A 17,005-nucleotide genomic window follows, 5' to 3' on the forward strand; every position below is an offset into this window, starting at 1 on the left:
ATCTGTCAGAATGATACTCTAGGTTTTTACTCCTTCTCTAGTGCAGCGTTTTCTCTTTCTTTACTATCTTTATGTATTTACTGAATCGAAATCAAGAGAGCCAGAAATCAAGAGGTAACAGAGCGGGAGGGAGACAGAGATAGATACCTTTAACACCGCTTCACCACTTGCCAAGCCTTCCTCCTGCAGATGGAGACCGGGGGCTCAAACCTGGATCTTTGCACATTGGATCATGTGCTCAACCAGGTGTGCCACCACCTGGCCCCTCTTGTGTATTTTTTAAAAATATTCTTTGGGCTTGAGAATTAACTCAATGATGAGATACATACCTTGTATGTGGCACCACATAAAATGGCAAGGACTCAGTCTGTGCTTCTCTCTCTTACTCCCTCCCTCTCACTATGCACTTTTTTGACACCAGGATCTTTGTTTGGGGGGATAGGGGGGACTCAACACAAATTCCTTTAAAACTATTATTTGATGATGTTAGTGCACAGACCTGTCAGCCCCCATGTTCAGCAAGGAAGCAATTACAGAAGCCAGACCTTCCACCTTCTGCATCCCACAAGGACCCTGGGTCCATGCTCCCAGAGGGATAGAGAATAGGAAAGCTATCAGGGGAGGGGATGGGATATGGAGTTCTGGTGGTGGGAACTGTGTGGAGTTGTACCCCTCTTATCCTATGGTTTTGTCAATGTTTCCTTTTTATAAATAAAAAAATTAATAAAGAAAAAAAAGGACCTTGAAAGGAACACAAGGTGAAGTGTAGACTGGGTCTGGCTCATTGCAACATAGCAAAGCACTCTGGGAAGGAACAGCTGAGAAGGGGACTTTGTTGTCCTGGGACAGGACGGTGGAAAGGGACCAGACTAGGAGCTGAGAGTGTTTTGCAGATGTCGTGACAAGATGAGACACTGCCCATGTGTCAATAACTGCACTGTAAACCACTAGTGCCCTCCCCGCAATAAAACTGTAAAAGAAAAGATAAAACAAAACGAGTTAAAGCCAGAGGAGGGAAGTGCATGGAGCTGGCAGACTTGCTAAAATGACTTCTTCCCCAAGCCCAGAGAAGCAGGAGGTCCCTTCCCTTTGCTTCTAATAACCACCTTATGTTTTCACAATGCACTACAACACCCCACGCTGGGACACACAAGCAAACAGCAGTAACCTTTTGGTCTTAGAATCTGAAGCTTGACCTAAATGGGTGAGTGGTGAATGCATTTAAAATAGACCAGGCTGTGGGGTCAAAGGAACCCTCCTGCACTGCTGGTGGGAATGTCAATTGGTCCAACCTCTGTGGAGAACAGTCTGGAGAACTCTCAGAAGGCTAGAAATGGACCTACCCTATGACCCTGCAATTCCCCTCCTGGGGATATATCCTAAGGAACCCAACACATCCATCCAAAAAGATCTGTGTACACATATGTTCTTGGCAGCACAATTTGTAATAGCCAAAACCTGGAAACAACCCAGGTGTCCAACAACAGATGAGTGGCTGAGCAAGTTGTGGTATATATACACAATGGAATACTACTCAGCTGTAAAAAATGGTGACTTCACCGTTTTCAGCCGATCTTGGATGGACCTTGAAAAAATCATGTTGAGTGAAATAAGTCAGAAACAGAAGGATGAATATGGGATGATCTCACTCTCAGGCCGAAGTTGAAAAACAAGATTAGAAAAGAAAACACAAGTCGAACCTGAAATGGAATTGGAGTATTACACCAAAGTAAAAGACTCTGGGGTGGGTGGGTGGGTGGGGAGAATACAGGTCCATGAAAAATGATGAATGAAATAGTGGGGTGGTATTGCTAAATGGGAATCTGGGGAATGTTATGCATGTAAAAAAAAAAAAGAAGTAGAAACGCAAAGCAGAAATTGACTGAGTTTGGAGTATGGCACCAAAGTAAGAAAGCAGAAGTATACTAGAGTTTGCAGTGAGTACCTCCCTAATACTTCCTCTCCACTTTTCCAAGCTTTGGGTCCATGATTGCTCAACAATTTGTTTGGCTTTGTATGTTAACTCTCTTTTCAGTCACCAGGTTCCAGGTGTCATCAGGATGCCGGCCAGACTTCCCTGGATTGAAGACACCACCAATGTGTCCTGGAGCTCAGCTTCCCCAGAGACCCATCCTACTAGGGAAAGAGAGAGGCAGACTGGGAGTATGGACCGACCAGTCAACGCCCATGTTCAGCGAGGAAGCAATTACAGAAGCCAGACCTTCTACCTTCTGCAACCCTCAATGACCCTGGGTCCACGCTCCCAGAGAGATAGAGAATGGGAAAGCTATCGGGGGAGGGGGTGGGATATGGAGATTGGGCGGTGGGAATTGTGTGGAGTTGTACCCCTCCTACCCTATGGTTTTGTTAATTAATCCTTTCTTTAATAAAAAAAAAAATAAAAAAAAATAAAATAGACCAGGCCCTAAAAGCTCTCCCCACCCACCCGTGAGAAGTGGGGTTCTCACCAGCTGTGCACAGGCCCCCATCTATTTCAGCTCTCACTCCGCAGAGAGTTGGGAAGACTGGCTAAATTTAACCGTGAGGAAGCTTCCAGCACTTGGCAGTACCACCAGTGAAGACAGAGAAGGTGGCAGGCATGTCACTGTCCCACTTCACCATCTCACACACACACACAATCTCTGCCTCCTAGAAGAGAGGTCCTCTAAACCCCAACCCTGCTTCTGACCGAGAGAGAGGAAATCCTCACACAAATCACTGTGTTCTTCTTGGTGACCAAAAACCAAAAGGGCCCAACAGCCCTACAACTCGAGGCGCAGGGAGGAACCTGAGGGGGATCCTTTAGGGCAAGTTTCTCAATGACACTGGGGAAAGCTTTGTCACCAGTTCTGCGACTTGCTGGTGTCAATTTAAAACTCTTCTCCCTTTCAAGCAGCTGCATCTCAGGTCTGTGTGGCTCAGAAGAATCTGGGAAAGACGAACGGCATGCTGGGAAAGAAATCCTGGCCTGTCTAAATGATGGGGTTTACAGTTAATGGTTTTTATAGCATTTTACAGTATTTGGGAGCTACTCTCTGCACTGATCCAGCTTTCTGGTCCTTTTTCCAACTATGACACCATCTCCCCAGACAATACCTTGGGCCCATCTGCATGTTAGCTGTCAGGCTCAGGTAAAATTAATAAAGTCATAGCCCCTTTGGAATATACCTAAAATAGACCTACTAACTTTTTCCAAAATGGAGACCCCAAATCTCATCTGCTATATTCTTACCTTTAGGTTCCTGATTACTTAACAATTCGCTCTGCTTTATATCTTACTGCTTTTTCAGACACCAAGTTATAGATGCTACCATGTCAACCTGAGTTCTCCGGGCAAACAACCTCACCAGTGTCCCCTAGGACCCCACTTCACCTGAGCCCCACCCCACTGGGGAAAGCTAGGGACAGGCTGGGAGTACTGATCAACCTGCCAACGCCCATGTACAACGGGGAAGCAATTACAGAAGCCAGACCTTCCACCTTCTGCACCCCACAATGACCCTGGGTCCATACTCCCAGGGGAATAATAGGAAAGCTATCAGGGGAGGGGATGAGATATGGAACTCTGGTAGTGGGAACTGTGTGAAACTCTCAATTTCTTATTTTGTAAATAAAAAATAAATAAATTCTGGCCTGGGATCCTCCTCATCTGATCTAAAATGGTCGCCCTCCACAACAAAGAAACTCAGGCGTGTGGACCCTCCCCTGGGTGGCCTCTGAGGGCACGTGCCAGATGCGCCTCCCAGGACGCCAGGCAGCCCTACGTGACCCAGGAGGCACAGGGCTGTGTGGCCCGGACCCACATGCTGTGCACAGGCTCAGAGAATATGGTGTGAGCAGTGCTCCCCTGAGCTGTACAGGGTAGGAGTCCTGCTCTCCTTCCCTTCACTGTCCCTTACCAGTCCGCTAGGACACTAGGACTAGAACACAGGGAGCTAGGGAGGTAGCTCCCTCGTGGGGAGAGCACAGGACTTGCATAGCCTCAGAATCACATATGCCAGAGTTGACAGGTGGTCTTGTCGGTCTCTGATATAAAACTAGTATCTTAAGGAAGGGAAATTAGATGCAGTGACACACCTGCTTCGCACACACATTACCATGCTCAAAGAACTGGGTCCAAGCCCCTGGTCCCCACCTACGGGGGTGGAGGTGGGGGCTCCACAAGCCATGAAGCAGTGCTACAGGTCTCCCCCCTCCCTCTCTCTCTCATTCCCCTTCTCCTTTCAGTATTTCTCTGTCCTGTCAAAGAAGAGAGAGAAAAGCAAAAAAAATAAAAGAAAGAATAAGAAAAACAAAACAGCCTCCAGGAGCAGTGGATTTGTTGTGAAGGCACTGCACCCCATCAACCTTGGTAGCGATTTGTCAAATAAAAGGGGGGCTGCGTGGAGAGAGGAGCCCAGAGGGTCTCACCCAGTAGATCACATGTCTTACCATACAAGAGGCCCTGGGTTCAAGCCCTGGCACACAGGGATTTCGATGGAAGGTGGAGTGATACCGAGGTATCTCTCCCTTTCTCTTCTGTCTCCCTCCCTCCCTCTAAATTAAGGGGAAAATGGGCTGGGGAAGCTGATGCTCAGTGATATTGCACAAACACACAGTAAGGACAGAAGAAAAGAGAACACAAGGGAAGAATCATGTTTGTTCCTTACAAAAACAAACACACAAAAATGAGATAGCATAATGATTACACAAAATGACTTTCGTTCCTTCGGTTCAATCCCCAGCACCACCATCAGTCAGTGCTGAGGAGTGTTAGGATGGAGAAGGAGATAGGTAGGTAGGTAGGTAGGTAGGTAGATAGATAGATAGATCGATCGGTAATAGAAGAAATGCTCCTTAGTGATTGAGCCAATTTCGGGTTGGTATACAGGGAGGATAAAAAGGGAAGGCAGGCACAAGGACCGGCATAAGGATCCGGGTTCGAACCCCGGCTCCCCACCTGCAGGGGAGTCGCTTCACAGGTGGTGAAGCAGGTCTGCAGGTGTCTGTCTTTCTCTCCTCCTCTCTGTCTTCCCCTCCTCTCTCCATTTCTCTCTGTCCTATCCAACAACAACTACAACAATAAAACAACAAGGGCAACAAAAGGGAATAAATAAATAAAATAAAATAAAATTTAAAAAAGCTTTAAAAAAAAAAAAAGGGAAGGCAGACCAGCGGTGAGTTTCTTGGAAAGAAACTCAAATCTGTGTGTGTGTGTGTGTGTGTGTGTGTGTGTGTCTGTGTGTCTGTCTGTGTGTATCTGTGTGTCTGTCTGTGTGTATCTGTGTGCACGCATGCCTGTGTTCTTTTCATAGCTGTCAGGCTGTAGCTTGAAAATCTCCAAGATTTCCACCTTCCCACTGGTTTTTTACCAGGTGACCTAGAAAAGCTGCCCAAGGCTGAGTCTGGCTTCCCTGTGAGTGTGTCCCCTAGGGGGCCTGGTGGCTGGCCATCTCAGGTTTGGGGTGGGAAGGGGGCAACACAAGTCAGAGCTGCTTGGACTCAGCATTCGTGTGCTGGGCCTTCTATTTCAGGACGCACAAGGCTGTCTTTAATGATCAGATCTCACAGGACTTGAGCCACCGTAACAGGTGACACTGAAAAGAGAGAGGCAGCTGGTATTAACGGCCCGTTTTTGTTTTCCTATTCCAGCTCCACAGGTTGGAATCTTAGGGAGATGCCAAGACAGGGTGGAGCCTCAAGTCCCTCAACATCATCTCTCTATCCAAGGCCTTAGTTGGAGCTGTTGGGGCCCCATGTTAGCTCATCCCGCCTCCAGCAAGTCAGCCAGGGGGAGGGAGAAGTTTCCAGAACCTTCTGTCTGCCTCCTAAAAATTCCAGCAGAGTTGAGGAAAGATGATAAGCAGATACTGAGTGGTGTGGCCACAAGGTAGGTCACGGAAGCAGCCAAACCAAAATGGCAGAAAACCCAGGAGACAAAACTCTTGCTGCTCACGCATGGGCCCCTCCTGAACCCCAGCCCCAAAGGTCAGAGCCTGGAGTCTGGACTCGTTTGCCCTGGGCCCTGCACACACAGATTGCTTTGGGCTATTCATCAAGGCCTCTCACTCAGGGGTTCTAATTCCAGCCCAGCCTGGGGCTCAGCATGACGGAAGACCAGTCCACAGCCGAGACCCACAGGGACAGTCTGAACCAACAAGCCCCATGTGACACAGTGAAGGAAGTGAGTGTGACACAGGGTGACAGTGCCTCCTGAGGCTGGCTCAGGACCAGGCTCAGCAGAGCCCCTGCAGACACAACCACTTGTGACCTTCAGAGATTGTTCAGAAGCAGCATGTCAGGGAGGCTGTCAGCTCTGCTTGGGGAGCCCAAGCTCACAGAACCCACCAGAGCCTGTAGGGCGTCTGTGTCAGATGCCCAGGCCAGCGTGAGGGTGGCACTCCAGCACCTCACTCACCCACGTGCGCGCGGACCCACACCCGCACCTCATGGACACAGGACCAAGACTCACCCGCTGGGTGGCATGGTTCAGCATCTCCTGCCAGGCTGAGTCAAACTGCCTCTTGTCATCCTCCAGAAGCCGCTGTTCGGCCAGAGAGATGGTCTCTTTGGCAGCACGAAGCACCTCGGTGGCCCTCTGGAAGTCCTGGGTAGCTTTCTGTGCTTCGAGCTGGGCCTGGACCAGGAAGAACCATCACCATGAGGCCTCAGGAAATGGCAGTGAGTCGCTAATGCCCTCACACTCTGGGAGGGACCTGGCACTACAGGTCCTTGGAAACACTGAATGGGAAGCAGGCACCAGAGCGGTGAAGGGACAATTCTCACGGTTCAAGGTATAAGGAAGAACAACCCAGTCACTCCCACTGTAACCAAGCAGGAGACACACCATTTTAATATCTGACTTGGCACCCAAGGTGGGGTGGCACAGTAGGTAAGATATTCTGAGGTTGACCCCCCCAGCATAGCATGGGCCAGACTGAAGTTCTGGTTTTCTCTGATTTATTTATTCATTCATTCATTCATTCATTCATTCCCTTTTTATGCCCTTGTTTTTTTATTGTTGTAGTTATTGTTATTGATGTTGTCGTTGTTGGATAGGACAAGAGAGAAATGGAGAGAGGAGGGGAAGACAGAGAGGGGGAGAGAAAGACAGACACCTGCAGACCTGCTTCACCGCCTGTGAAGCGACTCCCCTGCAGGTGGGGAGCTGGGGGCTCGAACCGGGATCCTTACGCCGGTCCTTGTGCTTTGCGCCACGTGTACTTAACCTGCTGCGCTACCGCCCGGCTCCTGGGTTTTCTCTTTCTAATAAACTAAACTTAGCTATATTCACTAGCAATGTTTTCACTCCCCGTGTCTGTGTGTCTGATGGGCCATAGGCCAGCTGCAGACAGGAAGTGAAGAACAGACAGAAAGTGGCCTTGGGTGGTCCCCGATGCCCAACATGAAGACCTCCAGACAGAAGCTTCGTACAAGAATGTTAACCCGCTTAGGAGGCTGGAGTGAGCACAGTGACCAGTGGAGTCAGAGAGATGAGCTGGTGACTGGACCCCTTTGCCCTCATCAGGATGCTTCCCCCTCCCCAAGCTCCCCTCTCTTTCCCCTCTCTTTCCCTGTAAGGCCCTAAAGCCCTCGCTGTAGTGCAAGACGGGTTTCTGTGGCATGCGCCTGCCACCTTCTCGGGTACTTCGAGACTGAAATAAACCTGCTCTGCTCCCACGAGTCCTGGCCCGACGATCACTAGCTGTGGAGAGTGGGTGAGCACAGAACCTGGGCCTTGGGGAGCACTGCCTGACAGGCTCGGGGATCTGTGGACCCCAACACTGTCCCTGTCATACCTATGGCTCAGCATCTGGCCCCCGGGGGCTCAGCCCCACGGCTTTACTCTGTAGGTAGGGGTGGTGGCTCTGAGCAGTCCGCATCCCCCGGAGAGGAGCAGCACTGGTCTAAGTCCCACCCACTGTGACACTGTCCTAGCAGACAGGCCCCAGCCACAGCGACAGTGGAGGACTGGACAGTCACAGCACAGTCCTGCTTGCAGGGGAGGCTCAAGGTCAACTGCAGCTGACCCTAAGTTATACCACAACACTACTCCACCATCCATGGAGCTTCCTCTGGCACCACGGTGCTCCCATATGGTGCGGGGGACAAAGCCCAGCACTTCAAACAAAGCAAACGTTCTAGTGAGTGGGTCACCTCCCTTGCCCCACTCCTCCCACACCCTTCATGAACTGCTAGTTGAAATGGGTCCTGCAATCTCGGTCCCCTTGTTGTGAATCACAGCAGAGAAAGTTGGTTACAGATGCAGAAGTGCAAAGGTTCTGATCAGAACAGAACAAAACAGTGCTCGCTTCGGCAGCACATATACTAAAATTGGAACGATACAGAGAAGATTACCATGGCCCCTGCGCAAGGATGACACGCAAATTCGTGAAGCGTTCCATATTTAAAAAAAAAAAAAAAAGAAAAGAACAGAACAAAACAGTGTTTGCTTGGTTTGTGTTGTGTGAGGCCAGGCAGGAAAAATTCCCAGTGTCACTGTGACTCATACAGACAAAGACTATCAAAAGGCTGCTTGTGAGTGAATTTACTAAGTGACCTTCACTGGACGTGAGCTGGGGCCAGCTGGAACCATGAAGCACGTGGGTGGCCAGTGTCCTCACCCCTGTCCAGCTGCATCCAGGGCCAGCTGCCTTCACTTCCCACCCAGCCCACAGTCCGTTTCAGGAAGGAACAAGAGCGCCCAGGTATTTGCCAGTGGGTTCAACAAAGGCTCCGGGAAGGTCCAGGACATCCCATCTGGCTTGGGTCCTTTTTTTATATATATATTGTATTATTTTTCAATGAGAGATACAGACTAGATGCTCAGTTCTGGCTTATGGTGGTGGGGAATCTTAGAGTTTCAGACACAAAGGTCTTTTATATAATCATTATGCTGTCTCACCCACCCATTTTTTGGTCTGTGTGGTTTTTTTTTTTTAAGTTTTTTTATATTTATTTATTTATTTTCCCTTTTGTTGCCCTTGTTGTTTTTTATTATTGTTGTAGTTATTATTGTTGTTATTGATGTCATTGTTAGATAGGACAGAGAAAGAGAAATGGAGAGAAGAGGGGAAGACAGAGAGGGGGAGAGAAAGACAGACACCTGCAGACCTGCTTCACCGCCTGTGAAGCGACTCCCCTGCAGGTGGGGAGCCGGGGGCTCGAACCGGGATCTTTATGCTGGTCCTTGCGCTTTGTGCCACATGCGCTTAACCCGCTGCCCTACCGCCCGACTCCCTGTCTGTTTTTAAAAGGACTCAGAAGCAAAGCAACTTGCTGCATGCCACATGGAGATAGGGGCTGACCCGAATCAGAAAGTCAGTCTCTGAACTGGGGAATGTTATGCATGTGCAAACTATTGTATTTACTGTTGAATGTAAAACATTAATTTCCCAATAAAGAAATAAAAAAAAAAAGTCAGTCTCTGTCCCCCTCCCCCATGCAGTGGGGCTATTTCTGCCCTGCCAGGCTGTCGGCCTCACTGGGTGACCCTGACAAAGACACCAGTGGATGAGTGGACAGATCATCACCAAGGGCCCAGGAGGAGATGGGACCCCACACTATGAGTGGGGCTGCTGTCTTCCTGGCCCTGCCTGTGGCTCATGCTGGAGTCAGCCGCACCTACCAGTGCACTCTGGAGACTGGGACAGGGATGGTCTCTTGCCCTATGGCTGTGCAAAGTCGCACTAGAGCTGGGGATGTCTGAGTCCCCGCCCGAGGGAGCCCACAAGATGAAACTCACCTGGGAGGTGTGTGCTCATAGACCTGCCCGTGTGGGCACAGAGGATTATAAAAACCACAGAGGCCTCATCATTTTTCACAGCTGAGTAGTATTTCATTGAGTAAGTATTGATCACAACTTTCGTAGCCATGAGTCTGTCCGTGAGCATGTGGTCTGTTTCCAACTTCTAGCTATTATGGACTTGGTGCTGAGCACAGAGGTGTACTTATTGGTACCCACGTGTCAACAACTACATTGTAAACCATTACTTCCCACCCCCTATAAAATGACTTAAAAAAAAAAAAAAAACAGCAGCTCTGTGTGACACTGAGTGTGGGTCAGATTGCCGGGATAGCCTGAGGGTACTTCTTCCCGAGCTAGTGCTCTCTGGGTTGGAGAGAACTCAACTGGAGCTGATCTAGGCTGCTGTGTGGGAGAGGGATCAGGAACTCGTGCTGCACCAACTTCCGCAGGAGATACACTCTGGAACTCTCGGAGCCGGAAAGCAATTTCCAAGTGTCTTTAATCAGAAGAGCAGCTGTTTTTATACTCTCCAAGTAGGGTGGAAACAGGATGTGATATAGAGAGGGTGGAGAGAAAAGTGACTGGTGAAAATCAGAGTGTGACAAGGAGGGGGCGGAACAGGTGAGAATCCTATAACTGAACCACCAATGCCCTGGAGTGCTTTATGTAAAAGTGATTTATGTAAATAGACCAAACCTTTGGATCAGTAAATCCCTATATAGGCATATGGATAAGAAGAAGCCAGGGGGAGGTGGCAACTACCCAACATCAGATCATGTATGGAGGGCATCCTGTATCAACCTGAGGAGTGACCCAGTGAGAGCCATCCCTGGACATGCCCTATTTTAATAAAGGAGATCAAGGTCAAATGAATTATGGGCCTCAGGGGTCACACAGTTCAAGCCTGACCCAGAACATCCCTTTTGAAATTCCAGGGTGTGCCACCTGCTTGGGGTGACAGACTCCCCACAAAGGTACTTATTGACCAGGCTAGCTCCATCATGCTGCTTCAACTTGTTAATTAAGGAGTAAGTGTTGCAGGCTCTGTCCGGCTCTCCACACACACAGACTATGTCTTTTATCTTCTCACTTGCTGTTACACAGAGAAAGGTAGGGGGTGGGGGGGTGGGGGGGTGGTGTCGGGCAGTAGCACAGTGGGTTAAGTACACATGGCACAAGGACCAGTGGAAGGATCCCGGTTTGAGCCCCCAGCTCCCTACCTGCAAGGGAGTCACTTCATACGTGGTGAAGCAGGTCTGCAGGTGTCTGCCTTTCTCTGCCCCCCTCTGTCTTCACCTCCTCTCTCCATTTCTTTCTGTCCTATCCAACAAAGGCAATGCAAATGGCTAGGAAAGGGGGTGGAGAAAAGCAAAAGCGGGCTGGGAAGGTAAAAACCTCCTTAGCAACTGTTGCAATGGTTTTAACTGGTGGAATTAATGTTACCCTGCAGGCAGGGTGGGTCTCAAAGAAGATACATCAAAGGAATGGAATGGGTGGGGATCTTTCAGGCAAAATGATGATTATGTAAATAGGCCACAGTATCAGCAATGCAGGGTGGAGCAGGGGGAGCTGGCTTCATGCCCGACATCTCCCCCTATCTTTTTATCTAAAGGCCATAGTATCAGGAATGTGGGGCGCTTTGTGAGGCAGGGAGTCTGATAGGATGAGGCACACCTTTGAGGTTACTCCTGTCCCTCCTTGCTCAATCTCTCAGTAGAGAGAGAGAGACTAACAGGATAGACACACCCCTCAGGTTCAAGCCCTGCCAAGCTCAACCACATCCTCACAATTTCCCGACGGGGGGGTGGGGGGGGTGGGTAGGAGGACAGCAGGGAGGCACAGTGGCCATGGCTGTAAGAACTGAGCACCCACACAGCCAGGAGCCAGGGTACGAGGAGCCAGGCAGTGAGGCCTAGAAGCCAATCCCTGATTGGCTCAGGTCCACCACTCCTACACACCAGGCTGTTACCTCACCTGTTCTTGGGGGCAACCTGGGTCCCCATCACAGGACAGTGGGGCAGTCGGGCTCTCTCCTAACTCGGGACACAGTCCTCAGAAGGCTGTCCCTACCCCTTCTTCTCCTTTTGCTTTTTTTGATACCAGGGTTATTGTTGGGGCTCAGTGCCTACACTGCACCACCACTCCTGGTGGCCATTTTCTTTCTTTCTTAGCTATAGGGTGAGAGACAGAGATTGAGACAAGCTGAAGGTGAGACCCCACAGCATCGATCCACCACTTGTGATGCCTTCCCACTGCAGGTACTTCCTGTGGTGGCCTGGGGGGGGGGGGCTCAAACCTGGGTCCTCAGCAGCTTCCTTACTCCCTTCTAAGCACCCTTAGCACTTGGCTCCCCCGGAATTCACTTGGGAGAAGGCAGGTGCTGGTGGCTGGACTATGGAACCACAAGAACCAACTAAAAAAAAAAAAAAAAAAAATTGAGAGGTTTGGAGGCACAGAATGGAAGACAGAGGTGTCCTTACTGCTGGCAAAAACACCAGCTTTGGGTGAAATGGGGGTGAGGGTTGGACAGCCATGCCTGACTCTGAGGTCAGAAGTGGTCTTTGGATCCCTGAGGGCGTGAACCAGAGTAAAGACGGAAAGTGCTCCCCACAAAAGAAAAAAAAAAAAAAGAAAAACATGGGGCGGGGAGTGGGCTTCTCCTGCCTCCCCAGCTGGGTCCCCAATCCCAGAGTAGAAGGACAAAGTCCCCGTTGTCCTGGGCAGCCGCTGCCTTTGACTGCTTGCTTTCCTCATCTCACTTTTATTTTTATGATGTTTATTTATGTAATAAGAAAGAGACTCCACTCAACTCTGGCATGGCTGGTATTGGACACTGAGCCCAGGACGTCATCCACTGCTGACTTTTGAAAAATTCTCTGACACAATGTGTCCTTGGAGTCCACAGCAAATGTCATTTGAGCTGCTGGAAAAAAGCAATCCCCTAGCTCAGAGCTCAGGGAGGAAAAAAGTCCAGGAATCCTTTCCAGGACATCTGAGGGCGATCAAAAGTGTTTGATTATGACCTCTTACTGGCTGCAGGGAAGAGGGACAGCAGGCAGGACATCTGTTCTCAGTCGTATTCAAGCCTCGGCTGCCCATCTGAGTCCTGGGCGAGCCTGGGTGTCTGCGGTGGCCAGTAAGCCTGAGCCTTCCAGTTCTGACATCTTCCTCTCCCCTCCTTGCCCCTTTCAGCCCCTGTCCGAGGCTGATGGGAAAGTGGCCTGGGGATGGGGTGGCACTCATTTTGACAATGGTGCCACTTTGGTGAGGATGCTTTGGGCATCAGAATTATCCCAGAACAGACATATTCTCATTGGCAAGCTGAGTGAATTCCATGCAGCCCTAAATTTAGCTCCCTAATCACTTTTCATAGCCAGTGCTCCCCATTTTCCCGTTATTTTCTTTAGGATAAATTGTCTGCTTTAAATTGATTGACTTGCTCCACTGAATTGTTTTTATCCATATCAAGCTTGGTTCACTATAATCTCTACCAAGGAGTTTTGTGGGTTTGTTTTTTTTTCCCCTCTCAAACTCGATTTTCTTAAATTTAAAATCTGTTCAACAGAAGGAAAGACAATGTTTACCCAGCCCCCAAAAGAGCCAGGCACGGCCTAGCTGGTCTCGGTTCCTTTTAAACCCTGTCACAGGGCTCACTTGGATACTGAGTCGCTTTGCCACTCGAGTGACCCAGGCTGAAGCCCAGCTGTCACCACAGTGAAGGAAGCTTCTCCGCTATGCTTCTTCCCCTCTCTATCTCTGGCCAAAAGACTGATGTCCTAAACCCACCCTTACCACAGTAAGTAAAAGCTTCGTGGTGTAGGAGTCCCTTTGTGCCACAGGGGGCACCTGCAGCCGTCAGGACAAGCCACAGAGCCCACTCACACGTCACGATGTCAAAGGTGCGTCGAGAGACTAGAAGAATCAAGGTCAAACACCTCTGCACAGTTCTCAGGCTCAACATGAGATACTTAAAAAGGAGAAATTAAAAAGCTATCATCTGCTTCAAAACAAAGCAACTAGAAACGAGATGGGGGGTGAGAGAAGGTACACTAAAGAGTCTCAGTGGTGAGTCATGTAGACACTGGATGTCAGCATTTGGGATCTGCTATGCTAGTCTCTTTCTGATGTCTATATTGAAAACCTCCTTTAGGGGTGGGGCTGTAGGACAGCGGGTTAAGCACACGTGGCACGAAACTCAAGGACCAGCTTAAGGATCCTGGTTCGAGCCCCTGGCTCCCAACCTGCGGGGGGTGGGGGTGTGTGTGGTCGCTTCACAAGTGGTGAAGCAGGGCCACAGGTGTCTGCCATTTCCTCTCTCAGGTGTCTTCCTCCCTTCCCTCTTGATTTCTGGCTGTCTCTCTCCAATAAATAAATAAATATAATACAAAAAACATAAGTGTTGTTATTATCTGCAGTTGATCTAGTTAGGAACGCTCTAGAACAGCACTAAAACAGGAGCCACTGGGTGCCTGTGACCACTCACGTTTCATTACTGATCAGATCCCTCGTTTCTCAGCGGCCCTCACTGCGGTCTAAGTGCTCTGTGGCCACAGGTGGATGCTTTCTGGACCAGCCTGTCTCCTCAGCATTCTACGGGACCCGGACCGGGAGCGGGAGCGGGACCGGGCTGGCCTGCAAAGTGGGCGGCCACTGACATGAAGGGAGAGGGCAATGTCAGCTGTCGTCCATCCGCCTTCCTGATGTATACTCATGCAAACAGCTTCTGCTTCAGAGAGGAAACCACAACATGCCAAAAACCCATCACCTGGGCCAGGGAGGTGGTTCAGTAGTAGAGTGCACACCTTGCATGTGTGAGGTTATGAGTTCAAGCCTCACGGACACGTAAAGACGAGAGGACAGCATGGGGGAGGGTGCACAGCAGGGGGAGCACAGGGCTTGCGAATGTGACATTCTGAGTTCAATCCCCGGCACTCCTGATGCCAGACTGGACACTCCGGCTCTCCACCCAACCCCACCCCCAACACACACACCTCTGCTAGCTAATAGACAAATAAACCTTAGGAAAACAAAACAAAAAATAGAGCATCACAAAGGCAAGGCTGTTGTTTTTCTGTTATCTTCTCTCTCCCACAACAGGGGAAAGACTGTCAAAGGCCACAATAAAGCAAGTTTGGGAGTGCACCATCGGGAGGACAGTGCCCCGGTTCCAGCAGGACAAACCCCAAGGCCTCACACTGCCTGGGCTGGGCACTGGGGGTGGGTCTCTCAGATGGGGCCCACCTTTGCCATCTTCTATGCTAGGTACCACCTCTGGGCCTGGCAAGCACATGCAGATTATGTCAAGGGGCTTCCCGTGCCACCCCAGAGCCACCTGCCTTTGTTGGCACTATCTGTCACCCTATGGAATCAATTGAGTCCACAGCTGGTCGCCCTGGGCTGCCTACTCCCAGGAGCAAAGATCAGTGTGACCAGTGTGGCCAGTCAGCACATATCAGTCAGCACAGACTCCCGTCACAATCTCAGCCTGACAGAACAGCTCACTGCTTGGGTTTCCTCAAACAGATACACCACCACAACCCAAATAAAAAAATAAAAAATTAAAAAACAAGCTTCCTGTAGCTGCAGGAACAGACAGATACAGTTCTACCCACACACCCCAGCCAGAAGGGCGCCACCCACCCAGCCATACTTCCCTGGGCTTTTGCTTGCTCTCACATGTTGAAGCAGACTGGGTGAGAATAGCACCCACTGGCCTCAGAGCAACAAGCTGGTGAGGGTCCAGACTAGGGTGGAGGGCAGGGGACAGCACATAGCCACGGTCAAGGCCGACGTGACCCAGCTGCAGCTCAGGAACCAATAATACCCAACCCAGACCCTCCCCGCCCCCCAGCCCCCAGAACCACTGTCAAATCAACAACCCCAGGTTCCAAGTATGGGGCTCAAGTTCAAGGAGCTGGGAGAATGCAGGCCAACCATTTACAGTGAACTGAATCAACTGAATGTCACTGTGATGAAAAGCCAAGAGGCTGGCAGGTCAGAGAGCCTGCTTAAAGCAACAACTGAGGGCAACCCAGCAACTCCAGCCCGTATGTCCAGCAACTTACACAACCCCCACTAACACCAGCCTCCCATTTCTTCTCCGCCCCACAGGACACACACCATGTACCCCAGCTCTGAAGTGCTGCTCACCATGGAGCTCTTCTCTGCCATGCCAGGCCTCCCCCAGTGCAGCAGGGCTCTCTGACATTCACCCTCATCCATGCCTTGGCCCCCACCTCCATCCTCACCAGCACCCACAAAGTATGGGTACCTGCCAGTCCCATGGTCAAAGGACAAGCATACTGGTATGTTCTCTGAGACACACAGACCCTAGGTCACAGCAGGAGGCTTGGTCTTAGTCTGGCATCTGCTCCAGTCGGGGCTGAGGTGCAGGGGTGCTGCCTAGGAGGGGAGCCTTGTGTGTGTGTGTGTGGGGGGGGTGCTGGAGTCCTCAGCCTCTAAATTGCTTCCTTGCAGCTAATGAACAGCTGTGTGCTTCCCCTGGGGCTGGGTGTGTGCAGAAACAGGAAGTAGACCCGGGAATTCACCTCCTGGGCCTCAGCTGATTCTGCCATCCCCTACTCCTCCCCTCCTCAATGGAGCAACCAGAAGCCAGGGCAGGGGGTGGGGAGGCTGAGGAGGAGGGGGCCTCCCACCCCACCAGTGGGCCATAAACAGAGCAACCGGCATTTCCAGGGATGCTCTCTCCAAGAAGGGGAACCCCCCTGTGGCACCACAGGAAGAGTCCTGAGCAAGTCTGCAACCACCAGGGACCCCACCTCTAACACCCCCCCAGTTAGTGTCAACAAAAGAGATGTTCCAGCCCAGGAAGGGACACAGTGGGAGAGCTCAAGAATTGCAAGTGTGGAGTCTTGGAGTTTGAGAGTTCAATCCCCAACACTGCCTATGCTGGGTCGATGCTCTGGGTCTCTCATAAATGCATACATTTTTTTCCCCCTTAAGACAGGCACATTCCCATGCCCAGCACAGAGCAGGCATTGACTGACCAGGACAAGTGGGTCACTGTTAGGCAGTGCGCTGTGCGTGAGGAACCAGGCATATTCCTGGCACCAACAATGGCCTTTGTCAAGGCTCTGTGACCTTGAGCGAGTCACTGGGCATCGCAGATTGGAATGCCACTGTCAGCACCACCTGCACGTCACAGCTCTGACCCTGCAGATGCATGGCCCTGACAGGCCTGCCTTCTGGAACATGGCAGAGACAGATGCCGCATGCTTCAGAGCCCACCAGCAGGCAAGCCAGCTGCCAAGTTCCTCA

The 17,005-nt window shown here is 50.5% G+C and overlaps 1 protein-coding gene and 1 non-coding gene across 5 annotated transcripts in view; one reads left to right on the top strand and one right to left on the bottom strand.

Annotated features, from left to right (window-relative positions):
- SH3BP5 (SH3 domain binding protein 5) overlaps window positions 1-17,005 on the bottom strand; it is a 94,054-nt gene that overhangs the window by 10,084 nt on the left and 66,965 nt on the right. For 3 of the 4 annotated variants that reach the window (XM_007529821.3, XM_060180834.1, XM_060180832.1), the window contains exon 4: window positions 6,452-6,616. The exons of the other annotated variant lie outside the window; for it this stretch is intronic. In XM_007529821.3, coding sequence (XP_007529883.2) covers window positions 6,452-6,616 — 165 coding nt within the window. The remainder of the gene's footprint in view (window positions 1-6,451; window positions 6,617-17,005) is intronic. 4 annotated transcript variants of the gene reach the window in all.
- On the top strand, window positions 8,284-8,390 carry LOC132535362 (U6 spliceosomal RNA). Its single transcript, XR_009547145.1, has one exon. It is a non-coding gene; the product is annotated as a U6 spliceosomal RNA (small nuclear RNA).

This window comes from Erinaceus europaeus, chromosome 21, assembly GCF_950295315.1.
Source record: "Erinaceus europaeus chromosome 21, mEriEur2.1, whole genome shotgun sequence".
NCBI lineage: Eukaryota > Metazoa > Chordata > Mammalia > Eulipotyphla > Erinaceidae > Erinaceus > Erinaceus europaeus.